The sequence below is a fragment of the Takifugu rubripes genome, chromosome 14, assembly GCF_901000725.2.
Source record: "Takifugu rubripes chromosome 14, fTakRub1.2, whole genome shotgun sequence".
Lineage (NCBI taxonomy): Eukaryota > Metazoa > Chordata > Actinopteri > Tetraodontiformes > Tetraodontidae > Takifugu > Takifugu rubripes.
Genome location: NC_042298.1, coordinates 9874718 through 9902462, shown reverse-complemented (window position 1 = coordinate 9902462; position 27745 = coordinate 9874718). Strand labels below are relative to the sequence as shown.

Here is a 27745-nt window from a genome sequence, read left to right as displayed (position 1 = left end):
CCCAGAGGCCCCAGAGGTCAGGATGCCAGCGTGCTCTGACAAGAGTCATGTTTGATATGAGCTCTTTCATTTGCACATTAGTTGTCTTAAAATGATTTCCCATAAACGCATTTTAGGAGACAACTTGATTTGTCAGAATTTAAAATCTATTGGCCTATTTGCTTGTTTTGTTTTTAAAGGAATATATATATAGTGAAAAACAAACAATCTGTCAGATCTGCCTTTTGCCTTCGATCTGTTCGTTGTAGAAAAATCTTAAAACAATTTATTTGCATCAAATGGAAGACTTTTGTTGTCAGTTTGGAGGGTAGAGCAAAAGGTATTGGACTGGATAAACAAATACATAAATTAGAATCTATAGGACCTAAAAAGTTAATTTAATTTAATTTAATTTCAGTTCTTAATTAATGACATTCAGTAAATACTTTAGGAACAACTAACAAAGCTTGTAATCACTAATCAGCCACTTTTCTGCACAAGAAAGGCTGGGAACAGACAAATGACCTTTACTGCTAGCATGGGGAACAAACAGTTGGGTATTTACACATGCATTACCTGCATGAAATCTAACATTGCATGTTTACTGGGGCTTGTGAGCCGCCAAGGCGGAACCATGATGAGCAGTGAGACGGAAGTGTTTGCAACGCACTAAATCGTACACTCACCCCGGTTATAATGTAGAAAAATGTTTGAATTCAGATTTACTTCCCCAATTTGTGCTACATGGCAGTAAAGAGATAAATGTGGATGTAATGTGCAGATCATTGTAATATTTCTGATCCTATGATGCATCCGAGACCTTTGTTTCCTAAAAAGATTGGTTAAAGTGCCTCTTTGGGTGAGATTAATAGGTGAAAGCAGAAATGAGAGCGAAATGGAAGAAAATGTTTTTTGTTTTAAATATTTGAACATATCGAGCAGCTTCTTTCATTTAACTCGCAGTGTTTAGTTTAAACTGGCCATTTTCGGGTGATGGAAACAAGGAGTGTATAAAAAAAGGACACATTATTGCCTTTTAATTAAACACTGTTTAGCTAAGCAGCGTGACAAATCCAATAGATGGGGAGCCACACTAATGTAGTTTTTGGAATGCTCTTAATGCCCACTGGGTGACTTTGATAATCACTCTTCCTTTATATTTAATTTTGTCTCTATTATCTCCTAGAAACAAGCTAGCCAGTTCTAAAGCGTCCGCATGCTCCACCATATCCAGCTGATGGTTGCTGACTGGTGCAGCAGTTAGGAAAGCAGATGAACAGACTCCAGACACATAAAGGAGATGAACGTACACGATGCTCGATTGCAGTAAACAATCATGTTTTATTGATAAGGTTCTCAGAAGAGTCTCGTTTCAGTGAACGCATGATAATCATCCGTCGATAATACTGATTTTGGTACATTATGACATCCAGCACGAGTCTCTTCACAGTGAGAAGGATCCATTACTGCTACTGCTGTTGGGATCTAGGACAGAATTCTCGCTGCTTCCGCACAAAAAAAACAGTCAAAAACAACAAAAAGGGGACCGATATTGTAGATATGGATATTAGAGTGCCACAAAAATTCTAGAGTAGTAAGACCAGCTAAAGATTTTGCACATTACAAGCCACTTCCTCTTAGAAATATAAAACTTGATATTCTGGACAATATTCTACTGTGCTGCATAAAGGTAAGTCTATACACTGTACATCGAAATATAATTCGAAAAAACAGATTTCACAGTTTTAAAGACTTTATTTAAGGTATAAACTGCTTTTTTAAAACACTTTATTACATAAATTATTCTTTTGAGAGACTATTATTTGCCCTGCCAGCAAACTGAAATGATACAAAAACAAACAGAACTTTTTTTTTTCTTCGTACATAGCTTACAAAAGGAAACCAACTCATCCATTAATGCTCGCTTTAAATAGAACCGGTGACTCATTCATGATTGTCATATAGTACGAATAAATAAATGTAAAATCATGAAATAAATACTAACTTAGCATGTTCTCCGGACAGTGTTGTGTTTGATCGTTCTGTACAGAAGTGCCTCGGTGAAAGTCTCACGATTCTACTGCGACTGAAATGTACAAAACTACGGCATCTACAGTATACGCAACATCCTGAAATTTAGGTGGACACATATGTAGTAATATGATTCCTCTTCTCTCGTCCGATTAAACGTTGCTGTCTCACGCACATTGTCCACAGATATCCATCACCTTTTTTTTGGACTGCTTTTTTCTTTTTTGTTTGTTTCTTGTTAAGTTGATCATCTTTTGTTTATTGACATCCGATTTATTCATGGGTACGATGAGCTCCGGTGTCGCTTGGCTGGATGTGCGCTGCTTGGGCAGCGGCGGAACGGTCCGTGGTGGACGATGGGAGGCCTGAGACAGGGAGGTGACTCATCGGACCGGACGCCTCTGCGGCGTCCTCCGTTGGCGTGTAGCTGTAAAATGCTGCTCTCTGGAGTGGCTTTGTTTACTTTGGTCCCTTTGCCTTGGCAGCACAGAATAACTCCGCTGCGTGGTAACTGTCATGGCCGCTGTCAGTGTGACCCAAAAAATATGGGTGAAAATATCACTATCTTTTTTAAAAAGGGGATTCTTATTCATTAAGCAACAGTTCTCAAAGGTTCTTCAGTGCTTTTCCAGTTTTTTTTTCCCTAAAAAGAACCATTCATCCAAACTTTTTTTTTTTTTTAAGATTTTCTTTTTCCTTTTTTTTGCCGGTGGCAGTAAAATGAACTTTTTTTTTTTCTGATAAGTCATTCTTTCGAAAGTCCCTGCAGCGTTCCACAAATAACCCCATTTGTTGGTTAATTCTCCACATTTTTCTTTTTTCTTTAAAGAGGAGTAGGGTTGAGGAGGCTGGGTAGGAAAAAATAAAAAGTAGGATCCAGAGAATTAAAAGTGCCCTTCAAGCAAGTTCAGGTGTGCCGTTACCTCTTGCCCATCTCGTTCTGTCTGAGGAACTGGATGTTGAAGCTGTGGAACTCTGGGTTTGAGTCCAGGTACACTTCACCATAGGGAGTGTACTGAACCTGAACGACACAAGAAGAACCACTTTGCTTTTAGTGAAATCCTCTCTGACTCCCATGAAAAGGTCAGAACCATATTTCATGTACAGAAAGGCACCCCAGGAGCTCACGATTGAGCCTGGAGCTGTTTTCAGAAGTGTTGTCAGAAGCGATGTAATATTCCTCTCCACTGCTCACCTCCATGGCGAACAAGTGTCCCTGATCATGACAAGGAAATTTAGTACGTTTGTAATGTTCACAGTAATCAAATCAAATCAAATCAAATCAAATCAAATCAATCTTTATTTATATAGCGTCTTATACAATCAAAATTGTTTCAAGGCGCTTTCCAGAATCCCAGGGCCTGACCCCAGACAAGCAACAGTGGCAAGGAAAAACTCCCCTTTAACAGGAAGAAACCTTGAGCAGGACCAGGCTCATGTAGGGGGACCCTCCTGCTGATGGCCGGCTGGGTAAAGAGAGAGGAGAGGAGGGAGGACAGGTAGAGGAGAGGAGAGGTAGAGTGAAGGGGAGGTAGAGGAGAGGAGAAGGAGGAGGAGGGGAAAGAGGAGAGGAAAGAAGAGGAGAAGGAGAGGAAAAGGAGAAGGAGAGGAGAGGAGAGGAGAGGAGAGGGAGAGGGAGAGGGAGAGGAGAGGCACAGAGCACAGAAACACACACAAAAAATATGCACAATCACTTCAACGGGGCCGGCGGTCATTATGCAGCTCCGATGGCAGTGATACCTGCAAATAGATGGGGGGGGGGGGGGAAGCAGAAAAACTACACAAGAATCAGCATAACTAGTCTGCTTGATGAGGAGAGGAAAGGAGAGGAAAGGAGAGGAAACCATGACCCAGTGGAGTGACAGAGGCCTGTCAGGTGATCATGTTTCCGGACCCCGGCAGCCTTGGCCTATAACAGCATAGCTAGAATGTGACCTAATGATTAGACGACCCCCTAAGTATGATAATTTGTCTGTCTATGATAGTAACTGGAAGTACTGAATTAGTAACAGTAAGCTTTTTCAAAGAGGTAGGTTTTGAGTCTGATCTTAAAAGTAGCGATGGAGTCAGCCTCCCGTACCTGGACAGGGAGCTGGTTCCAAAGCAGGGGGGCCTGGTAGCTAAATGCTCGGCCCCCCATTCTACTCCTAGAAACTCTGGGAACCACAAGTAGACCAGCATTCTGAGAGCGGAGCGGTCTATTGGGCTGATAGGGTATCACTAGCTCCTCCAGGTAGGATGGAGCTAGGCCTCTGAGGACCTTGTAGGTCAGAAGAAGGGTTTTAAAAGTTATTCTAAATTTAACGGGCAGCCAATGAAGCGACGCCATTACAGGACTTATGTGATCTACAGTAATACATTTCACAATGAAATTCTGCAGTCTTTTGGGGTTTTACGAGACAGAAATATGTAATCTGTAGCCTTGACACCATGCAAATGCACCTGAAAACTCCAGCGGGTTCAAAAAATTATTTATTAAGTCTTTCTCCAATTTGTCTCGATATAAAATGTTACACTCTGTGTTTCCTTTAAAAAAACTAGTCCAACCTGCAGGTCGTAGTAAAGTGATGAGATGTCCGAACTGGAGTGGTTGAAGATGTGCGTGACCCGGGTCGGATAGTTGAGGTCAGCATAGAAGAACTGCAGGTGTTGTCCCACGCTGTTCCTCGTGGACACCCTGCGTCCCAGTCTGTCATAGTGATAGTTATTCCAGTGGCCAAACACAATAACCCCAAGGAGTTAAACGACTACAGGCCAGATGCCCTGACCTCTTTGGTCATGAAGTGTTTTGAAAAGTTACTAAAGAAAGAGGTCCTTACAAAAACTGAGCATCTTCTTGACCCGCTACAGTTTGCTTACAGGGCCAAGCGAGGTTGCTACTGCCACTCTGCTCAACCTGCTCCTTAAGCACCTTGAAGGTAGCAAAACACATGCTAGGGTTTTATTTGTTGATTTTTCATCTGCTTTTAATACAATTCAACCACACATTTTAGTTGAAAAGCTCTTAAAAAAATGTAACCTTGATTTTAATATGGTGGGTTGGATTCTTGATTTTTTAACTGATAGAACTCAGCGGGTAAGGGTGAACGGTTATTTGTCTGGGGAGATGTTATCCTCTTTAGGATCCCCTGAGGGATGTGTCCTGTCACCGCTTCTATACATTCTCTACACTGATGATTGCCGTAGCCAGTATGACAACAGACTGGACATATTTTTAAAATTTGCTGATGATTCAGCTATTGTCAGTCTTCTCCACGCAGATGACACTGATCATGGTCCTGTTGTGGATGGTTTTGTACTCTGGTGTGATAAAGCATTCCTACAACTAAATGTGGCAAAAACTAAGTTCATGGTCATTGACTTTAGGTCAAAGCCCCCTGCTGTCCAGCTCACCACCATTAAGGGTCAGGCGGTGGAGGGGGTGGAGACTTATAAGTACCTTGGTATTGATAAGAAGCTGACTTTTAATGCAAACACAGAAATGCTTTGCAAGAAGGGTCAGCAACGACTGTTCTGTCCCCGCATACTGTCAAGGTTCAATGTGGAATTATTTCCACGGATTACCTAAGGACATAGTATCTGATCGTGGTCCACAGTTTTGCTCGCAAGTGTGGAGGGCCTTCTGTTCGGCGCTGGGAGCTTCGGTCAGCCTTACGTCAGGGTACCACCCACAGGCCAACGGGCAGGCAGAGAGAACGAACCAGAGCCTGGAGGACGCCCTAAGGTGTGTGGCAGCTCAAGATCCATCCTCCTGGAGCACCTACCTGCCGTGGGTGGAGTACGCCCACAACTCCTTGGTCTCTACTTCCACTGGTCTGTCCCCCTTCATGGCTTCCCTGGGCTACCAGCCTCCATTATTTGAGGGCCAGGAGGAGGAAGTTGCAGTACCGTAGTGCAGGCCAACATGCGCCGTTGCAGGAGGGTGTGGAGGCAGGTCCGCACGACTCTATTGCGGACCTCTCGTCGTTCTCAACTACAGGCCAATCGACACCGGATGCCAGCTCCCTCCTATCAATCAGGTCAGAAGGTCTGGTTGTCCACCAAGGACCTTCCACTCCAGGTCGAATCCCGCAAGCTGGCTCCTCGCTTTGTGGGGCCCTTTGAGGTGGATCAGATGGTAAACCCCGCAGCCGTCCGCCTGAAGCTTTCCCCAGCGTTGAAAATACACCCCACCTTCCATGTTTCCAAGGTGAAGCCAGTCGCAGAGACGGAACTGGTTGCCTCGTCTGATCCTCCACCCCCTCCCCGCATTGTGGATGGAGGTCCTGCCTATCCGGTCCGGAGTATCCTGGACGTCCACTGACGAGGTCGTGGCTTCCAGTTCCTGGTCGACTGGGAGGGGTATGGTCCGGAGAAGCGATTGTGGGTTCCACGCCGGTTCATCTTGGACAACAGCCTCCTCCGTGACTTCTACCGCGCCCACCCGGACAAGCCTGGAAGAACGCCCGGAGGTGCCCGTTGAGGGAGGGGTAATGTCAGGTTCCCAGCTTCTGGGAACTCTATTGCAGGTTTCTTCCTGCAGGGGGCGTGGTGGAGCCATGGACTGGCGCACCTGCAGCCTATTGGTAATCTAGCCACCTATTTATAATTTTTCTTTTTGGATTTTGGATTAAAACTTTCTTGTGGTCTCCACTCTAGTGATGGGACGATGATACCTCAAGGAGTGTATTGACACACTACACAAACTGTGTCGGCACTGTATTGGTCACCCGCTAGTGACCCCTGCAGTAGTTATAAAATGATTGGAGGTAAAGGAATTCCTTGTTTGCTAAACTGAGTTGGTATGTAAAATATAGCAAATTTGAGTTACAATTCAGAGTTACAATTTTTTACTTATGTACACACATTTTTTGTTAACTTAACTGTTAAATCATATGAAATAATACAAAAAAGTGATTAGTTTATGATTTTTTATTGAGAAACAAAAGTTTTTGGAGTGTCTTTGCTCCAAGGCGATTTTTCCTCTTAGACACCAGCTCCCCAGCCTTAGAAAATACTCTTTCACACGGTGCAGATGACGATGGTGAGCAGAGAGTTTTAAGTGCAAGCTGAACAGAGTAAAAACTAAGGTGGCGAATTGCATTCACTTGTTAAAAAAATAGACACCCTATCTCATGATTTCGAAATCAGGATCTCGTTATTATGAGATAAAATGAATAAAGCAACTGTAAGGCTTTTTAACTGACTATCATATGTATCACAGGTCATTCACTTGATAAGGTGAGCGCAATGCGCCACCGTTAAAAATTGTATATAACAGTAAACAATGGTCAAAGGAGAAAAAGATTTCCCTTGTTTGGAGTCACAAGATCAAAATTATTCCACAGTGGGGAAAACTTCTTAGAACGATCCATAATTGCGCAACTGCAAAACTCCATCCAACAAACCCACGACATGTCGATACAGTTTGTTTCCTTATAAACACACTTTGGCGTGGCACATCCAAACGATACAATTCCTGTATCGGTCACGTGATTTTTTCTTAAAGCAATACACACATCGATACGGGGTTTCACTCTTGAGCTCTCGGCACAGTGCTGACGCACCAGTGTCGCTCGTCCCATCACTACTCCACGCCTTTTGATTTTCAACAACTCTTGTAAACTTCAATAAAGCTTCTCGGAAACCGATCCGCCACTGCGTGCTGCCTGCTTTCGGGTCCTGGTACAACCGTTCCTAACATAAACTTCGCATTTTGCCACCCACGAAGGCAAAAATTCCACTTGTGTGAAATGTCCTCTTTCTTTTACTTAGTTTCTATCATTGTTTAGCTCGCTGACTCAGTGAGCGGTGTCGTAAAGTCAAATTACCTTAAGGTCAAATGGGGGCCTTAAGCAGCTCCTTCAGCAGCAGACTGTTACACCCACGGTGTAAAAAGGACGATACCGCAGGTCATTCATCCCAACTGCAGTCAGATTGTACAACATTTACAACTCTTAATGTAGCATCAATAACCCATGGTTTTGGCAAATTTTTTCCGCACTACTTAATCATACTACCTCCGGAATGTCTTATTTGCACATCTCTTATTTGCACCTTCATTTTTTTTCATATTGCCTGACATTCCTTCTGTATATAATTTTTAATTTCTGTATATAATGTATAATGTACATAGTAATGTACATAACATAAGAGTCTTTTTTTCCCTTTCTTTTAGTACTATACTGTACTGTACACCACGGGCTACCGCTGTAACACGTGAATTTCCCCGATGTGGGCTCAATAAAGTTTATCCTTATCCTTAAATGACCAGGAACCGTCGTAATTGCGGTGGCTTCTGAACAGCAAGGGCAGCGGTTCTTCCAGCAGCCAATCACCGTCTCGGACACCCCTGTAGTCAGAAAAACACGAGACGCATTGAGTTTTCCTCTCAACTATTTCTGTTCGTACATAGTCAGCAGGCTGTTGGCTGACATCAAAAACCATTCAAATTATTATTTACCACAGTAGTGAAAGAAAATAACTCTACAACATCGCTGCAGCTGGATACCAGTACAAAGGTAGGCTGGAAATAGAAATACTGTGTGTTTTAAAGCTGGAATAATCGGAGAAGAGACAATCTGTGTTGGGGGCTGGTGCCCGCAGGTGCAGGTTTTCTAATGATCTTTATTTTCTTTTTTTGTCGGACAATAATGAATGAATATTGCACCAAGAATTAGATCACCCACACCATATTCGGCATTGATATTAATAGATTTATAATACGAAGAGTGTCACTGTAGTGACGTCATACAGGATAAAGACACTGGCTGACTTGGGTCTTGGTAGAGAAAAACAAAACTCCATTTAAATGTGCGCTAACAAAGACTCGAGTTACCGGTCTGTAAATTCCTACGTTTGTGTTAAAAGAGACCTTGTGACTGTGATTAGTTTCACCTAATTGGGTCCCAGAGGCCGTCGTCTTCTGTACATCGGTTACCGAGAATCTGCGGGGGTAAACAAAGGCTGCTAGGTTACCCAGCTGCTGGATCATATGGAGAGGCCTATACATGCAGCTGGTAGCTGTAATTCTCGCCCGTCAGGTGCTCCATTTCCACTTCATAATGTCTAATGAGTAGCAGAATTTTGAGTTGCTGTTTTTCAGAACATTGTGCCCTATGAACACTTGACAGCATTCATGGGTGCCCTTCGCCACAGAGTTACACAATCAGGGAAAGTCCAACAGGTAGGGCACTGATTAGTTTAATCATTATGACAGCATACATTTTCAGATTAATGGGCTTAGATGTCCCAAGTGTGTTGTGTTTGTGCGTCAAGGCCTAAATAGTGTTTTGAAAGCATTGTCTGAGCTTCCCCAGACAGACACATGACTAATTAATCTCCTAATAATATTAATATTAACACCGGATTAATGGTTGGTTCAGGAAGATGTTTGAGAAGGTGATGTAATAGCTGGTCCAGGTCTAGGGGACCTTTGACCCTATGCAGTTTGCATACAGAGCTGGTAGAGGCGTGGAGCATCCCATTCTGATATTGCTTATCAGCCCGTGCCACCGCCCAGAGAGCCCCGTGCTCCACGTTAGACTTCTTGAAGTCAGTTTGTGCATGGACAAATCAACAAGTCTGTTGATGACTCCTAATGAGTTTGTTTGAGGGAAATTGGATCATGGCCTGGTGATGAAGGAGGGAGTGGAGATGGAACAAGTGGATGCTACAAATACCTTGGAACTGTGCTGAATGAAAAACTTTGCTTCCAGCCTAACACAGAGGCTACCTTTAAGAAGGACGAACAGCTTTTGCATTTTATTTTCTATACTTGTCCTTGTCTATCATTGATGCAATACAGTCCCCATTGTTATTTATTATCCTGTTTGTTTGTTGTGTGGTTTTATTTTAATGTCTGTCTACAACCGCAGGACAATAAATTTGATTGACTGATTAATTGATCATTCCAAAAATCAAGGTACATTCATGTTCTAAAATCTTCTCAGAAACACATTTTCATTAAACACAAACGTTGAAGGCAAGGTGACCGTGGTAGTTATTTTCGATGGTGCTGAACACGTCAGCCTTATTGGTGTCAGATTACTGATTATTGCCGATCCCCTTGAAAGTACCGGTAGCTGAAGAGGCTGAAATGCACTTCTCGGTTAACCTTTGGACACCCGGCCGATGCCAAATTTATAGCACTTTTAAACCAGGGTCGTCGATAAGGAAATAAAATTGCCTAAATTGACTGTCCTCTGCTCCTCTCAACACATTGCGCTGCAACTAAAAGCGTGATTTGACAGAACAGGATATCTGGTGTTTCCTGTGTCAAGCGTGAAAATACAAAATTGGTTCACGTCTGCGTTCTTTGCAATCCCCTCATCTCGCAGGGCACAACTGATGGATCCAGTGTGCCACACATCAGTAATGATGTTAATCATCTGATTGACCACTCTTTTAATAACATATCCCATGTTTTCTATTCTCAGCATTCAGTTTTCCTGTAGGCTTTTCGTGTACATTTACTATAAAAGCTACTGCGCTAATTTCCTGCTCTAAAACATTTAGTGGAAGGGTGGACGTGACATTTGCTAGAGGCAGCATCAGCCTGGCTATTCTGTCTGTGTTTTTTACGCCTGCTTTCCTTATCTTCCTTATCTTACCCCCCACAGGGGAACAAGATGCAGAATAATGTACGAAATCCCAACTACCCCCCTGGTCCAATGGGTGCTGCAGGTCCTTATCCTGTTCAAGGACAGCCCCCTTATCAAGGGTACCCTGGACAACCACAGCACGGATGGCAGGGGGGACCCCCACCTGGGCCTGTGTACGGAGAACCTCCCAACAGAGGTGAGCGGTCACGTAGACATAGAATGATGCAGATCTGTGCAGCAGATTGTAGTCACATAAGTTGAAATCCAGTTAAAATAGTTTCATTATATTAAAATATTCATTACATGAACGATATTTGGAGGTAAAAATGTAAATAAGGACTTTTAGAGATTAGTATAAGATAATTCCACACTAATATCACATTAAACTAGCTTTAGGTCATTATGCTCAAAATGTATACATGCTGTAATGTATATCATCATATGAACATGCATATCCCTTAGTCTGCTACTATGGCAACACACCTTTGTCATTCACTGTATCATGAGTGACCATGAGTAAGTTAGTAAGTTCATTAACACGAGAAAGGGGCGATTTCTTTGTTGAGACCCCTTTTTTGTGCTCAGAAAAGATCGTCAAGGTCTCAAATAAATAATCTGACACGCCTGCATGCAGACATGTGACTGAAAGTGAAGAAGAAGAAAGTGTGTTGTTGAAAGCAGTGGTGCGTCCTGGAAGCTCTTATCTGGGCTGAGGCTGAGTGACATTGCATTGCCATGGTAATGTGCCTCACATGAACACAGTGAGGAGACATTTGGTCGTGTTATGACACTCCAGCCGACCGCTGAAGACTTGGCAACTCTGGTCTGTTTAGTAAAGGAGAAGCCTCACAAATTTCATTTGTGTCTCCTATTAATTCCTTTTCTGTTCTTCAGATCCTGCTCATGTTCCTCCTTTTATTCCCCCAGTGCATGAGGACAACACAGAGACGCAAATACAGGCCTTCCTGAAAGGCTGTTGGATGGTTCTTCGTTGCTCCTTCTGTTTGGACATGCTGTCGGAATAAAGGCTGTTTCCGAAACCACACACTTGTTCCCTATTCACTACTCACTACATTAGATTAGATTAGATTAGATTAAACTTTATTGTCATTACACATGTCACAAGTACAAGGCAACGAAATGCAGTTAGCATCTAACCAGAAGTGCTTAAGTAGCAAACAAAACTGTGATGAGGTATAAACAATATATACACACAATAATATATGTTTATGATATCAATCTATATGTTTGTATTTACAGAGTTCACAGATATGTAAAGGGTATATACAAGTCATTGCAACCAAGATAAATATATACAGTATACAGGCTGTAACTATGGTGCTGAATTTCCTACAGGATCAATAGAGGCTATTTATGCAGTTTTTAACTATGTGTATGTTTTGACTATACAATAATGATAAAGTATGGTAAAAATGTGAAAAGTATGAAAAGCAGCGCAAATAAACGGATGTAGGTAGTGCAAATAAACAGATGTAAATAGTGCAATTATTGTAACAGATGTAATTAGTTGTGAAGGCCCGCCCATGTGTTTTGTTTTGTTTACCCAGAGACTGGGTGGGTCGTCAGTGAGACTGGTTTCACCTGCGAGCTGGGAGGAGCCAGAGGGCATAAAAGGGGCGGTTCTCCTTTGTCTCTCTCTCTCTGGCTGGGCTGCTGCCACCATACCTCGTGGCCGTCTCATCATTTTGGTTTGGGTTTCTCAATAAAATCTTTAGATGATTTGATCTTTCTGTGTGCTGATTCCCTCTTTTTGTTACAACTTTGAGCCAAGTCGTAACACTCGAGCGGCCAAGACAGGGGCAGAGGAAATCACAAGCTTAACCTCTTCAAAAGCTTGCTGACACAGGGGTGACCACTCAAACTTTGCCTTTTCACTAAGGAGACTAGCAAGAGGGGCAACCACAGTAGAAAAGTTCCTACAAAATGCCCGATAATAGCCTACCATGCCCAAAAAGCGCATGAGTTCTTTTTTAGTTGTTGGTGGGGAAAATTGATCAATGGCCAACACTTTGGCTCTAACTGGACGAATGTGCCCCTGACCCACCACCTTTCCTAAGTAAGTTACAGTAGCCCTGGCAACCTCACACTTGGCTAGATTTATTGTCAGATTTGCCCACACAAGACGGTCAAACAAAGCTTTGATGTGCTGTAGATGGTTTTCCCATGTGTCACTATAGATGACAACATCATCCAAGTACACCGCACAGCCATCCAAGCCGGCCACTACTGTATTCATTAATCTCTGAAAGGTAGCTGGTGCATTTCGTAACCCAAATGGCATAACTTTATATGAATAAAGCCCTGAAGAGGTTATGAATGAAGCAACGTCCTGAGCACGCTTTGACAAGGGCACTTGCCAATAACCCTTCAAAAGGTCAAATTTACTGACAAATTTTGCCGAACCAACCTGATCTACACAATCCTCCATCCAGACGGGGTTATTGTGCCTGAAGGGAGGTAAAGTGAGAGGGGTCGGAGTTCAGCAGGGAGACAGCAGTGGGGAAGAAGCTGTTTCTGGTAGTGATGGGACGATGATACCTCAAGGAGTGTATTGACACACTACACAAACTGTGTCGGCAGTGTATTGATACTGTGTTGGTCACCCACTAGTGACCCCTGCAGTAGTTATAAAATGATTGCAGGTAAAGGAATTCCTTGTTTGCTAAACTGAGTTGGTATGTAAAATATAGCAAATTTGAGTTACAATTCAGAGTTACAATTTTTTACTTATGTACACACATTTCTTGTTAACTTAACTGTTAAATCATATGAAATAATACAAAAAAGTGATTAGTTTATGATTTTTTATTGAGAAACAAAGGTTTTTGGAGTGTCTTTGCTCCAAGGCGATTTCTCCTCTTAGACACCAGCTCCCCAGCCTTAGAAAATACTCTTTCACACGGTGCAGATGACGATGGTGAGCAGAGAGTTTTAAGTGCAAGTTGAACAGAGTAAAAACTAACTGACTATCATATGTATCACAGGTCATTCACTTGATAAAGTGAAAACTACTATTGAGTGCACTATGTAGTAGTGATTTGACGAGCGACACTGGTGCGTCAGCACTGTGCCGAGAGCTCAAGAGTGAAACCCCGTATCGATGCGTGTATTGCTTTAAGAAAAAATCACGTGACCGATACAGGAATTGTATCGTTTGGATGTGCCACGCCAAAGTGTGTTTATAAGGAAACAAACTGTATCGACATGTCGTGGGTTTGTTGGATGGAGTTTTGCAGTTGCGCAATTATGGATCGTTCTAAGAAGTTTTCCCCACTGTGGAATAATTTTGATCTTGTGACTCCAAACAAGGGAAATCTTTTTCTCCTTTGAGCATTGTTTACTGTTATATACAATTTTTAACGGCGGCGCATTGCGCTCACCTTATCAGTTTATCAAGTGAATGACCTGTGATACATATGACAGTCAGTTAAAAAGCCTTACAGTTGCTTTATTCATTTTATCTCATAATAACGAGATCCTGATCTCGAAATCATGAGATAGGGTGTCTATTTTTTTAACAAGTGAATGCAATGCGCCACCTTAGTTTTTACTCTGTTCAGCTTGCACTTAAAACTCTCTGCTCACCACCGTCATCTGCACCGTGTGAAAGAGTATTTTCTAAGGCTGGGGAGCTGGTGTCTAAGAGGAGAAATCGCCTTGGAGCAAAGACACTCCAAAAACTTTCGTTTTTCAATACAAAATCATAAACTAATCACTTTTTTGTATTATTTCATATGATTTAACAGTTAAGTTAACAAAAAATGTGTGTACATAAGTAAAAAATTGTAACTGAATTGTAACTCAAATTTGCTATATTTTACATACCAACTCAGTTTAGCAAACAAGGAATTCCTTTACCTGCAATCATTTTATAACTACTGCAGGGGTCACTAGTGGGTGACCAACACAGTATCAATACACTGCCGACACAGTTTGTGTAGTGTGTCAATACACTCCTTGAGGTATCATCGTCCCATCACTACTATGTAGAGTATAGGGGGTGGTTTTGGACACAGTGAATGTGTTCCCAGAGTGCACCCTCTCTCTGTGTCTCGATCCTCGTCACGCTCTGTCTCAGGCTTGTCCGTTTTAAGGCTCTTTGGCACTTTATGCAATGACGTCTGTATGGCCCTCCTGCCTGCCCTCTCCCCAGAACAGCCCCTTCCCCTGACTCCTCCTGTACCCCAGAGGCCCCAGAGGTCAGGATGCCAGCGTGCTCTGACAAGAGTCATGTTTGATATGAGCTCTTTCATTTGCACATTAGTTGTCTTAAAATGATTTCCCATAAACGCATTTTAGGAGACAACTTGATTTGTCAGAATTTAAAATCTATTGGCCTATTTGCTTGTTTTGTTTTTAAAGGAATATATATATAGTGAAAAACAAACAATCTGTCAGATCTGCCTTTTGCCTTCGATCTGTTCGTTGTAGAAAAATCTTAAAACAATTTATTTGCATCAAATGGAAGACTTTTGTTGTCAGTTTGGAGGGTAGAGCAAAAGGTATTGGACTGGATAAACAAATACATAAATTAGAATCTATAGGACCTAAAAAGTTAATTTAATTTAATTTAATTTCAGTTCTTAATTAATGACATTCAGTAAATACTTTAGGAACAACTAACAAAGCTTGTAATCACTAATCAGCCACTTTTCTGCACAAGAAAGGCTGGGAACAGACAAATGACCTTTACTGCTAGCATGGGGAACAAACAGTTGGGTATTTACACATGCATTACCTGCATGAAATCTAACATTGCATGTTTACTGGGGCTTGTGAGCCGCCAAGGCAGGACCATGATGAGCAGTGAGACGGAAGTGTTTGCAACGCACTAAATCGTACACTCACCCCGGTTATAATGTAGAAAAATGTTTGAATTCAGATTTACTTCCCCAATTTGTGCTACATGGCAGTAAAGAGATAAATGTGGATGTAATGTGCAGATCATTGTAATATTTCTGATCCTATGATGCATCCGAGACCTTTGTTTCCTAAAAAGATTGGTTAAAGTGCCTCTTTGGGTGAGATTAATAGGTGAAAGCAGAAATGAGAGCGAAATGGAAGAAAATGTTTTTTGTTTTAAATATTTGAACATATCGAGCAGCTTCTTTCATTTAACTCGCAGTGTTTAGTTTAAACTGGCCATTTTCGGGTGATGGAAACAAGGAGTGTATAAAAAAAGGACACATTATTGCCTTTTAATTAAACACTGTTTAGCTAAGCAGCGTGACAAATCCAATAGATGGGGAGCCACACTAATGTAGTTTTTGGAATGCTCTTAATGCCCACTGGGCGACTTTGATAATCACTCTTCCTTTATATTTAATTTTGTCTCTATTATCTCCTAGAAACAAGCTAGCCAGTTCTAAAGCGTCCGCATGCTCCACCATATCCAGCTGATGGTTGCTGACTGGTGCAGCAGTTAGGAAAGCAGATGAACAGACTCCAGACACATAAAGGAGATGAACGTACACGATGCTCGATTGCAGTAAACAATCATGTTTTATTGATAAGGTTCTCAGAAGAGTCTCGTTTCAGTGAACGCATGATAATCATCCGTCGATAATACTGATTTTGGTACATTATGACATCCAGCACGAGTCTCTTCACAGTGAGAAGGATCCATTACTGCTACTGCTGTTGGGATCTAGGACAGAATTCTCGCTGCTTCCGCACAAAAAAAACAGTCAAAAACAACAAAAAGGGGACCGATATTGTAGATATGGATATTAGAGTGCCACAAAAATTCTAGAGTAGTAAGACCAGCTAAAGATTTTGCACATTACAAGCCACTTCCTCTTAGAAATATAAAACTTGATATTCTGGACAATATTCTACTGTGCTGCATAAAGGTAAGTCTATACACTGTACATCGAAATATAATTCGAAAAAACAGATTTCACAGTTTTAAAGACTTTATTTAAGGTATAAACTGCTTTTTTTAAACACTTTATTACATAAATTATTCTTTTGAGAGACTATTATTTGCCCTGCCAGCAAACTGAAATGATACAAAAACAAACAGAACTTTTTTTTTTCTTCGTACATAGCTTACAAAAGGAAACCAACTCATCCATTAATGCTCGCTTTAAATAGAACCGGTGACTCATTCATGATTGTCATATAGTACTAATAAATAAATGTAAAATCATGAAATAAATACTAACTTAGCATGTTCTCCGGACAGTGTTGTGTTTGATCGTTCTGTACAGAAGTGCCTCGGTGAAAGTCTCACGATTCTACTGCGACTGAAATGTACAAAACTACGGCATCTACAGTATACGCAACATCCTGAAATTTAGGTGGACACATATGTAGTAATATGATTCCTCTTCTCTCGTCCGATTAAACGTTGCTGTCTCACGCACATTGTCCACAGATATCCATCACCTTTTTTTTTGGACTGCTTTTTTCTTTTTTGTTTGCTTCTTGTTAAGTTGATCATCTTTTGTTTATTGACATCCGATTTATTCATGGGTACGATGAGCTCCGGTGTCGCTTGGCTGGATGTGCGCTGCTTGGGCAGCGGCGGAACGGTCCGTGGTGGACGATGGGAGGCCTGAGACAGGGAGGTGACTCATCGGACCGAACGCCTCTGCGGCGTCCTCCGTTGGCGTGTAGCTGTAAAATGCTGCTCTCTGGAGTGGCTTTGTTTACTTTGGTCCCTTTGCCTTGGCAGCACAGAATAACTCCGCTGCGTGGTAACTGTCATGGCCGCTGTCAGTGTGACCCAAAAAATATGGGTGAAAATATCACTATCTTTTTTAAAAAGGGGATTCTTATTCATTAAGCAACAGTTCTCAAAGGTTCTTCAGTGCTTTTCCAGTTTTTTTTTCCCTAAAAAGAACCATTCATCCAAACTTTTTTTTTTTTAAGATTTTCTTTTTCCTTTTTTTTGCCGGTGGCAGTAAAATGAACTCTTTTTTTTCTGATAAGTCATTCTTTCGAAAGTCCCTGCAGCGTTCCACAAATAACCCCATTTGTTGGTTAATTCTCCACATTTTTCTTTTTTCTTTAAAGAGGAGTAGGGTTGAGGAGGCTGGGTAGGAAAAAATAAAAAGTAGGATCCAGAGAATTAAAAGTGCCCTTCAAGCAAGTTCAGGTGTGCCGTTACCTCTTGCCCATCTCGTTCTGTCTGAGGAACTGGATGTTGAAGCTGCTGTCAGCCAGTTCTGGATACTGCTCTACAGGAAGTACATAGTAGCCATCGTAGCCTTGTACTTTACCTGAAGTTAAGAGCTGCTGTCTCTCACCCTCTGTCCAGAGACGGCTGCCTCCTTTCCCGTCCCTGGCCCTCTGTTGTTCCTTGCTCCAGGCCCCAGCCAAGGCTCTCTGCCTGGCCAGTTCCAAAAGTCTTACCTTCTCTTCGTCCACTACATCCACGGCGAGCCCGTAGCGAATGCTCAGCACCAGAGAAGGAACCGCAAACTCCACGGTCACTCCTCTCCTCGAGCGACCGCTCACTGTCACGTTGATTCCGCTCTCCAGCGACTTTCGCCCGTTGGTGAGCCCCAGTGCCAACAGGTCGCTGTCAGCGGAGCCCACTTTAACAAAGTAGTGGCAGTCCTTCCCATCCTGGGTATAATGGGTGCCTTCAAGGTACTGGGCACCGTTGAGCACCAAAGCAACTTTACGGCTGTCTTCGCTGGCCAAAGCTGACACGCCGGCTACCACTCTCCCTTCCTTCAGAGCCAGCATGACTCCTCTGCCTATTATGGGGGTGCTGGTACCGAACCAGTGACCTGGTTTGTTTTTGCGCCTTCTGCGTTCCTTGTTTAGGAGACGACCCTCCAGGGCCATAAAGGCCTGGTTGTGACGCTCTGCCGCCTGCTGCACACCTGTGATGAGCTGCACGGGAACACATCGGACATTTCACTCACTCGTATTGTCAGTTTCCTGCAGTATATTAGCGGCTACTAGCACCATTATTAAAACTGACTCATATGCGTCATCAATCATTTTCATGCAATTCGTAACCACTCTGCTTCTGTTGGCAATGGTTTCAGAACCAAAGTCAGTACCTGTCCGTTCTCACAGTGCTGGGTGGCCTGCAGCTCATATGGCGGCTCCACAAAGTACAGCGAGTGTCGAGGGAATCCTGGGATTATGTTGCTAAGCTGGAAGCCAAACATCACCAGCCAGCTCTTCACATCTACAGAAGACGGGAAGGGCGAGAATTTACCCAATGGCAACAAATGTATAAATATTTTCATATATAGTTGTGGTTTTTTTGCCATTAATTAAAGAGAGCCTCTGTAACTCTTTGAGGTACAGTTGCAGAAACCACCTTAACCAAATATTTTTTTCCTTTTACGGCGAAACCTGAGGCTGATGCAGAGATGTGTCTATTATCTGCCCATTTTTCACTTGATACTCTGCATTATTCATGGACCTCTATGTTTTAAGAAATGTTTTTCTGTAAAATATTTACCAGGCCTAGAGTGGTAAAATGAAGGTTGGAATGAAATGGACAGTTCTGATTAAATGTCCTGCCACCTCCCATGAAGTAATGATTAAATTATGTAGAATTACTCATTGAATGCTCTACCTGTGACATAATTTTTGACATCCAGCATGTCACTCAGGGGGTTGTTGTTCTTGAACATGTACATATTAAATGGAGAAAGATCTCTTCCAATCTTGGGCCACATGCTGTAGTCAGGCGAAGTCCAGCGCCCGGCCAGAACGTCGTAGTCTCGCTGAGTGAAGTGGACCAGCTTGGTCAGAGGGTCGTAGAGACCACCGTGGAAACCGATTACCAGCTGGAACTCTGGGTTTGAGTCCAGGTACACTTCACCATAGGGAGTGTACTGAACCTGAACGACACAAGAAGAACCACTTTGCTTTTAGTGAAATCCTCTCTGACTCCCATGAAAAGGTCAGAACCATATTTCATGTACAGAAAGGCACCCCAGGAGCTCACGATTGAGCCTGGAGCTGTTTTCCAGACTTGTCAACCCACTACATTTGCTATTTTCACAGCGGGAATTAAGTGGAAACAAGGACAGATCCAAATATACTGTGTGTATTACCTGTTTAATCATCTGTCCGTTGCTGCTGAAGACTGCCAGTGGTGTGCCGGTGTTGTCAGAAGCGATGTAATATTCCTCTCCACTGCTCACCTCCATGGCGAACAAGTGTCCCTGATCATGACAAGGAAATTTAGTACGTTTGTAATGTTCACAGTAATACATTTCATAATGAAATTCTGCAGTCTTTTGGAGTTTTACGAGACAGAAATATGTAATCTGTAGCCTTGACACCATGCAAATGCACCTGAAAACTCCAGCGGGTTCAAAAAATTATTTATTAAGTCTTTCTCCAATTTGTCTCGATATAAAATGTTACACTCTGTGTTTCCTTTAAAAAAACTAGTCCAACCTGCAGGTCGTAGTAAAGTGATGAGATGTCCGAACTGGAGTGGTTGAAGATGTGCGTGACCCGGGTCGGATAGTTGAGGTCAGCATAGAAGAACTGCAGGTGTTGTCCCACGCTGTTCCTCGTGGACACCCTGCGCCCCAGTCCGTCATAGTGATACACCACGCTCCATCCTCCCGGGCCTCGATTGTAAGCCCGCAGCAGCTGACCTTTGGAGTTATAGTCGAAAACGTCGAAGCCACGCTGGCTGAGGAAGCCGTCCTCGTCCACGCGATACTGGACATCTCCCATGCGCGTGATGCGATCTCTGAGGTCGTGGCGGAGGGGCAGGATGCGGGCGCTGTTCCCGGGGTTTAGCAGATGGAGATTACCGTTCAGGTCGTAGTTGTAGCGCCAGGTGGCCCAGTCGTTCACCTGCAGTCAGACAAGTTAATTTAATGAGTGTTTCTTCGTTTAGAGCAGGGCCGTCCAAAGTCAGTCCCCAAAGGCCACAGTCCAGTTTTCTATCCTACTGGGGAGACAACGCTTTCACCTGGGATCCCACTATTGTTGGTGAAAGGGATTTCTGACTGTTTGGACAGAAAATCCGGCAGGATTTTGGTCCTTGTGGAGCAGGTTTGGACAACCCTGATTTAGAATTTAGAGCACTTGTTAAAATAAGACATCTAAAATCAACTCTCACCTTGACGCCGCTGAGCTGTCCATCGCCGTCGTAATCATAGCGATACTGAGTGGTGTTGGCATAAGGCCCGATTTTGAGTTCTCGTTTCACCACCCGCCCCATGCTGTCGTACTGCACCGTCATCCAGTACATGAGGGAGCGGAAGATTTCGTACTGGACCTCCTTGATGCGGCCGTGGGTGTCAAAATGCTTGCTCAGCGTCATAACGGCGGTGGTGATGATCTGATTAATGTCATAATAAATCACCCCGAATTTTCCAAAGTGCTCCACCTGCAGGGGGAGAGAGCGGACAAATAACGTTAACTCACAGAGTCACATTCACAAAGGCAGGACATAACATAATCTAATACACGCACCTTTCCGGAAATTTCATCGTAGCGATAGAGATCAACGGGCAGTGGCGTCTCACTGATGACAGGCTTCATGCTGGCGATCCGGAAGCTGTTGTCGTGGTACGTGTAGTCAAATCTAGCATTAACCATGCCCTCCTCGCTGAAGCGGTAGATTTGCTTGTCAATGAGCGGACCCATTTTGCGGTAACGTATGGTGCAAGAGAAGCCCCCGCTCTGCAGGTTGACCATTTTTAGCACGCCGGCCGTCTCGTCGTAGCCAAAAGTGACGGCGGTGCTGTCGTACACGATCTCGGACAGCTTCGCCAGCTTGCCGTACTTGTAGAGAACGCGGCGGCCGGTTCCCAGAAAGTGGACGGCCTGGGGTCTGCCATCCTCGGTGTAATCGTGGATAATGGAGGCATTGCTCTCGGGTGGGTTGTAGGTGTTTCGGATGTAGCCGACAGACACGTGTGTGTACATGGTGTGGCGGGCGACGCTGGGCATGATCACAGCTGTGACCCGACCCGAACCATCGAACTCAAATATGTACTGTTTCTGGCTCTGCAGGAGCAGCACCATTGACTGAAACAAAGGGGAAAGGAAATAAAGATCAGGCGACAAATCTCTTTAAAACTCTACATATCATCATTCATGAAACTTTACTTGTCAATTCATATAAACTTTCGAACCTACAGAAAACAAAGACACATGTCCTTACTTTGTCCAGGTAGCTGTAGCTCCACACCTTTCCGTCGACAAACGAACGAGACACGATGCGTCCCTGCGAGTCAAATTCGGTCCTCTCACTCATGCTCCCCCTCTGCAGTCCAACAAGCTGCCCCGTGGGAGAGTAGGACACGTTGACGACTGCCAGGCTGCTGCTGGGCAGCCACATGGCTGGCCGACCCTGGGCGTCGTACATGATGCGAAGGGTGAACTTTCTGTGATCGTCATAAATCTTCTCTGTGCGCGTGTTGCGGTCAAAGTCGATAGAGAGGAGATTACGCCCGTGAGCCTGAAGACAAAAAGGAAAATTGAGAGACAGATTTAAAGGAAGGTTTTAGAGCTCCTCCTTTCAGATGTGCCGTCTTTAATGCTGAAATCTCAACTCACTCTTAGCTTCCTGCCAAAGACGGTGACCTTGCCCTTAGTCTGCTCCTTGCGCAGACGCCATTCAATGGAGTTAAGGCCATTGTCAGTGGGCAGGGTGATGTTCCTGCGGCCGATCGTGGGGCTGACGGAGCCTGTCAGGATGTGGGGCTCAGTGTGAAAGCTGATGCCCATCCCGTTGGCGTACATCACTCTCAGGGTGCCATTGTTGCACAGCTGGTAGCTGTTCCTCACCTGGTCTGTTGTCAGAGAGACGGACGTATAATGGCGAGGTACGGACAAACAGTGACAGTCTTTCTATCAGTGTCGCAGTGTGTCTTTGTGTGCGTTATATCTTATATATAGGAACATATTCTCTGACTGTGGCACATTAAGAAGAGAAGCATAGCTGGCATGAATCCTAATATCTTATGTTTTCCCCTGTTTCTATGCTCAATGGCTCAATATATGAGATGTAAGAATGAAACCCGATGCTGAAATGTCTGAAAACAGGCTTCTTGAATGCAATGATGTGACTGAAAGTGTGTTCTATTCATCAAGATCAGATGGCGTCTCCATTTGAATTCCCATCATAAATGACAGTAATCCATGAGGCCAATTTGTAATAAAGCTCCAGGCCGTTTTTAACAAAGCCTCAAACAGACAAGAGATGTTTTTTTGGTTTTTTTTCCCACTGACTTGGCAGCAACAGCCTTCAGATAAATGTTCTCAGCTCTCTCCGACTGAACAACCTTGTAATAAAACAGAAGTGAGGGCGAGGGAGAAGGCGGTGGAGAAATGAGAGCTTGAGGGCCAAGGAGAATTCACTGTGCAGGAGTTAATGAAGAGCGCAAGAGGGAATGTGAAAAGAGGGAGATGGTTAAGTGGGTATGTCAGCAGAGAGCCGTACGGAAACCCACACAGTGTGGCGGAAACCTTAAATGTCTTACAGTTCTGTGAACAACTCTTCGCCTTTCCTCTCGCCATGCAGGTGAATCACTGAATACATCTACACGCGAGTCTCTCTGAGGCCTTCAGATTTCCTTCAGATTTTTGTCACGCTACTCACATCGGTCAAGGGAGGGGAGACAATTACTCTTCTTCTTCTTTCTATCTTCTAAAAAGACCAAATAAGCCCAGGGATCATGGGAACGGGCTGAGAGCTGTATTTGTGTGGCGCTGTGTATTTCTGTCGGCGTGAAGAGAAAGCTTGAGGGATGAGGAGGATTCACTCTACATGAGTTAATGAATTTTGCTGTGATGATATTCAAAAGCTGGATGATCCCAGTTGGGATTACCAGCTATATATTGGTAATTTTACTCTGAAAGGGTTGGATATGAGTAGGGGGGAAATAATCTCCTCGAGCATGTACGTAACTGAGCGAATATTCCATGGCTTTCAATTAGCAGCTGCAGGAGGGAGCATATTCCCCTTCACAGAGGATTCAGAGTTTTTTGTTTAACTTTATATTCACTGGTCTTTCTTATAACACTGGAAAACAGACAGGCCAACTAAATTAATTGTTATCCAGTTAAAGTGATGTCACACATACACGTCCCTACTTGATGAGCTCGCCATTTTGATTGGTGCATTTTTAAAAATCAAGGGATCTGCTGGGTCTGCTTTTGAAGGCTTTACCTTGCACCACGGTGTACGAGGCCTCCACAGAGGACAGGTTGGTGATTACGGTAACGTCGTCGTCTCTGCTGGAGCTCTCGATGTCGATATTGATGGAGCGCTCAATTTCGCGGTGAAGGCTGGTCACCATGCCCGTAGGATATGTCACATTGGTCAGGCGACCCTCACTGTCATACCTGGGGAAAAGAGATTGTGATACCTGACTATGAAAAAAGAGGGCAATTCTCAGAGATGTAGGCTTTGTAATTTTAGAGGCTAACGCTAGGGGGCACAAGTGCTCCGTATGAGATTTGAGCAACAAGGCGGATTTATTTATTTTTTAAAAATTACAATATATCAAAATGGGGTACAAATATTCAAGAATGCACGATTCACATAAGCGCAAGCACTCACTGGTAAAAAGTGGTCCAACCAGTCTCATCAGCTTTGGTTGCCAGGAGACCAGTGTTGCTGCTGTAGCTCATCAAAGCCACCTCCTGGCCCAGAGCTACGACACTCCGCAAGCCACCACTGGGGTCCAGTCCCAGAGTCACCACTTGATTTTCCGGCAGAAGTAGAAGTCTGAGCAGGCCGGCTCCTCCTCCTTGGCCCTGACCATCCCTTCTCACCTTTACCGTGTTGTTGCAGTTATCTATCAGCATGGCTAGTTCTCCATCAGGGCCATAGGTGAAGTTGTAAATTGGCTCCCCAGTCACCAGGCTAATTGTCTGTATGTGAAGCCCCTCCCCACTAAATATGTACAGCTCCTGTTCCCTTGGTGAAGCCACCTCATATTGTGCGGTTCCACCATAACCCACGCTTGAGACGGCGGGGCCAGGACGGTTCGCTCGCACGGCTCTGATGCGTATGTTGTTTAGGTCCGCGATGAAGAGCGTCCCATCAGGAGACGCAGCCAAGGACGTGGGGGAGTTCAGTCCAGCGTCTGGGGCGTAGCCGTCATCGCCGTAGAAACAGTTGCAGTTGACATCGTTCTTGCAGTCGCAGTCGGATGGCGAACCAGCCAGGAGAGAGATTTCTCCGTTGGTGCTCACCTGTGAAAAAATAAAGAAAAAAACAACCCATGAATACAGAAAAAAAATCAGGATAATTAGTTAAAAGAAGTGACTTATTAAAAGAAACAAAAGATCCTCGTACCTGTCTAACCCGGTTGATCTTCTTCTCATCCGTCTCAGCGATGTAGAGGATGCCAGTGTGCGACAGGGCGATCGCTGTGGCGCTCTCCAGCGCTGCGTGTATAGCCAGCTTACTGAGACTGTAGTCGATACCCGGTACCTGGCAGTGCATGGGCCGGCCTGCGATGATGCTCACCTGAAGTCAAAAGCAGAGATCATTGCGGCATTTGTGTAACTGAATGAACCTTTGATCACCAGTGCAAGAATCCAGAAAGTTTAACATTCCTGGACCTAATTAAAAGTAATATTTTCACCAATGCAAGAACTTGGAAAAAGAGCATTGAACTCTTACTCCTATATTGGCTTGAGGGGGAATAATTGCCTAAATTCTGTCAAACTCCTGTAATGAGTTTCCACCCTAATGGTTTTGCTATGGTAATCTGGCCTTTTGATACAGACCTGGTGGTTTTCAGTAATGCGCAGGATCACATTGTTTTCCAGTACATAGAGGGAGTTATCCATGGGGTTTACTGCCAAGTCTGTTGGCCACTCAAGACGCACCTAGGAGGCAGAAAAGTTATACATGTGACGGTGTCTACACTTAAGGGGGTGAAAGGACACTGAGGTTTATGCTAGCTTCTCAATTTTGAGAAGTGAGTAGCGTCCCGGTTCATTTATATAATTCAATCCAGCTCCGACCTCTTGGCTGGATCGTGTCCACACAATTGTCATAGCTCAGCACTCAGGCCGCTGTTAGATTATTACCTATCACCCTATCTGCACTTCCTCCTAACTGCGGTACCTGGCTCACGTCCATGCTGGAGTCGCAACTCAGCGGCCGTACGGCGGTCAGATCGTTGGCTCCAAGAAGTGTGGAGATGATGCCGTTCTGGTCCACCTTGCGGATCATGGTGGCGTCCACGAAGTACATCAGCCCGTTTTTATCTACAGCGATACCTGTGAGAGCACCCGAGGAACGTGAGAACTTCAGTCTGACTCAAATGAGCGTCGCATTTTAGACGGATTTAAATGGGAGAGCTGTCTGAATGCTCGGAGGAACGAAGGTAAAAGAAGTGATGGAACTGACGATAAGGGAGAAACAGTGGAGTCATAGCAATGCTGGGATGAAACCCGGCAAGCAGGCCCTTTTAAAAGTACGATGCGTGTTGCACTTTCGGTGATCTGCTCGTCATTTTTCTCACTGCCACCATTTTCAGTCCTTTATTGACATTTAGTGGCAGCCGAACTCCTGTCAGACAGTCAAACTGGTGTGTTTGTTTGACACAGTCGTGCACCAAAATAACTCCACAATGACAGATCAGGGGAACAACACAGGGCAGACAGAAAGAGAGAGACACACACACACACACACACACACACACGAGTAGCACACTTCTGAAGGACCACATCTGCACATGTGTGTCACTGACAGGAAATGTGACAGTACGACATCCTTGACAGTTTGGTGTCACAATGTTCTAAGATCCGCTGATCAGCTAAAATAATTCCATTAATAAGATTACCATTAACCTGGTTTCCAACCTCTTTCTGTCTATGTGCTGCTTTAGTGGAATTATGGAATGAGTGCACCATAAAAACAGTTTGGTTTACAGCTTTTCTTTCCAGACATTTCCAGACGTTCTAAACAAAACTCGCTTGCGTATTGACAGCACTGACTGCTGCACCACTCTGTTATAATTATTCCTTTTGTTAAGAATTCGATTCATTTGATTATGCCTTCATCACCTTTGGGGCTCATCAGCGTTGCTTCTGTGGCTTTTCCACCATCACCGCAGCGTTCATCGAAGGGCAGACACTGCTCACCCGTCCCAGCCACCACCTCAGCATTGTCCGACAGCAGACGGCCTCCAGTTAATGAGCGCACCCGGTAAATACGGCGGGAGTTGGTGTCGGAGATGAACAAAGCCCCGGTAACCGGGTCCACCGCCAGGAAGTACTTATGTGTCGGGTTATTACTGCGAACGGGAATACAGAAATCGTATTCACTGATATGATCGCATCTTTTGAGATTGCAAATGTTGAATGTGAGGGGGAAAACACTTTGTTTCATCATCATATAGATCTTACCTGTGTCTAAAATCTTTGTTCCTTCAAAGGAGAAAATGGGATAAAAGCAAAACAAGTGTTAATTCACACAGGAGAGCAGCACAAAAGAAACTTTGGTGTGCCCAACAAAGTTGAACCGTGGGTAGAAGCACCCTGGAGAAACAACATCCAGGCCAGTTTATAGTCCTGCCTCTGGCTTGCCATCCCTTGTGACTCGCCTGAGGCTTTCTCTTTTATGGGATGTTGCAATCTTCACATTTCACGTGCAGAAATCACCCAGCATTTCCACCCTTTCTTCTTTTATCTTTTAGCTCACCAGATAGTAGCTTCCCCCAATAAAAGCATCTTTCTATTTCATTGTTTCTCTCTGCTCCGATTCTTTCAAAAGTCAGGCACAGCTGTGTGTTTTACCTTAGTTCCAGGATGGCAGTCGTGTTCATAGATGGATACACCCTCCGTACAAAGTTGAGGTCTCCGACATAGAGGCTGCCATCGATGCCCATTGCTAAAGCAACTGGCGCGAGCAGTTTGTTGCCGTCTGCCAAGCCGTTACAGCTGGGGCAGGAGATACTGCGCCGCCGACCATTTCCCATGATGCTGGTGATTACCGGGGGCTGTTCTGTCACAAAGATGTTCTCACCACTGCCTTTGTGAAGGATGCCTGTCCACAACAGATGAGAACCAGACGTGGATTTAAAGGGGATGGCAACACTATTTTAGCTTTAGATCTGTCCACCACAGGCTTAAGTCAGGGTGTCCACTGCTTCTCTTAAAGTAAAATCACATCTCACGTTAAAGTTACAATGGTTTAGTGTTAGAAACTGGTTTTACAC

The 27745-nt window shown here is 44.0% G+C and overlaps 2 protein-coding genes across 16 annotated transcripts in view; one reads left to right on the top strand and one right to left on the bottom strand.

The window, feature by feature from the left end:
* Positions 1-1554: 1554 nt before the first annotated feature.
* Positions 1555-11653, top strand: LOC115252327 (cysteine-rich and transmembrane domain-containing protein 1-like). 4 transcript variants are annotated; one of them, XM_029847157.1, is made up of 4 exons: positions 8420-9032; positions 9123-9175; positions 10611-10788; positions 11520-11653. In XM_029847157.1, exons 1-4 carry the CDS (start codon positions 9000-9002, stop codon positions 11559-11561), a joined length of 306 nt encoding a protein of 101 aa, XP_029703017.1. In that variant the 5' UTR covers positions 8420-8999; the 3' UTR covers positions 11562-11653. The 4 variants fall into 4 exon arrangements, 2 of the variants coding, with proteins under 2 accessions (XP_029703017.1, XP_029703016.1); XR_003890742.1 differs by lacking the exons at positions 8420-9032; positions 9123-9175 and adding an exon at positions 1555-1669; XR_003890741.1 differs by lacking the exon at positions 9123-9175 and having other exon boundaries at positions 8400-8510.
* Positions 1861-27745, bottom strand: part of LOC101076136 (teneurin-2) — a 189023-nt gene continuing 163138 nt past the window's right edge. For 10 of the 12 annotated variants that reach the window (XM_029847144.1, XM_029847146.1, XM_029847150.1 and 7 more), the window contains 17 exons: positions 27324-27573; positions 26934-26954; positions 26592-26821; positions 25648-25802; positions 25305-25406; positions 24868-25041; positions 24127-24764; positions 23734-23909; positions 22119-22354; positions 21724-22020; positions 21030-21587; positions 20674-20943; positions 19995-20405; positions 19646-19756; positions 19162-19429; positions 18635-18765; positions 16093-18461 (listed from right to left, as the gene is read on the bottom strand). In XM_029847144.1, coding sequence (XP_029703004.1) covers positions 17724-18461; positions 18635-18765; positions 19162-19429; positions 19646-19756; positions 19995-20405; positions 20674-20943; positions 21030-21587; positions 21724-22020; positions 22119-22354; positions 23734-23909; positions 24127-24764; positions 24868-25041; positions 25305-25406; positions 25648-25802; positions 26592-26821; positions 26934-26954; positions 27324-27573 — 4766 coding nt within the window. In that variant the 3' untranslated portion in view covers positions 16093-17723. Of the gene's footprint in view, positions 2969-3057; positions 3227-4557; positions 4687-16092; positions 18462-18634; positions 18766-19161; positions 19430-19645; positions 19757-19994; positions 20406-20673; positions 20944-21029; positions 21588-21723; positions 22021-22118; positions 22355-23733; positions 23910-24126; positions 24765-24867; positions 25042-25304; positions 25407-25647; positions 25803-26591; positions 26822-26933; positions 26955-27323; positions 27574-27745 lie in introns of those variants that run through there. The other 2 variants (XM_029847145.1, XM_029847155.1) reach the window with 2 other exon arrangements.

Excerpts from the sequence above, each read along its gene's own strand:
- LOC115252327 (XM_029847156.1), top strand. The coding sequence starts at position 9,128 with ATGGGTGCCCTTCGCCACAGAGTTACACAATCAGGGAAAGTCCAACAG. Across the intron at positions 9,176-10,610 it reads AATCAGGGAAAGTCCAACAG|GGGAACAAGATGCAGAATAA; the intron begins GTAGGGCACTGA and ends TACCCCCCACAG. Across the intron at positions 10,789-11,519 it reads CGGAGAACCTCCCAACAGAG|TGCATGAGGACAACACAGAG; the intron begins GTGAGCGGTCAC and ends TTATTCCCCCAG.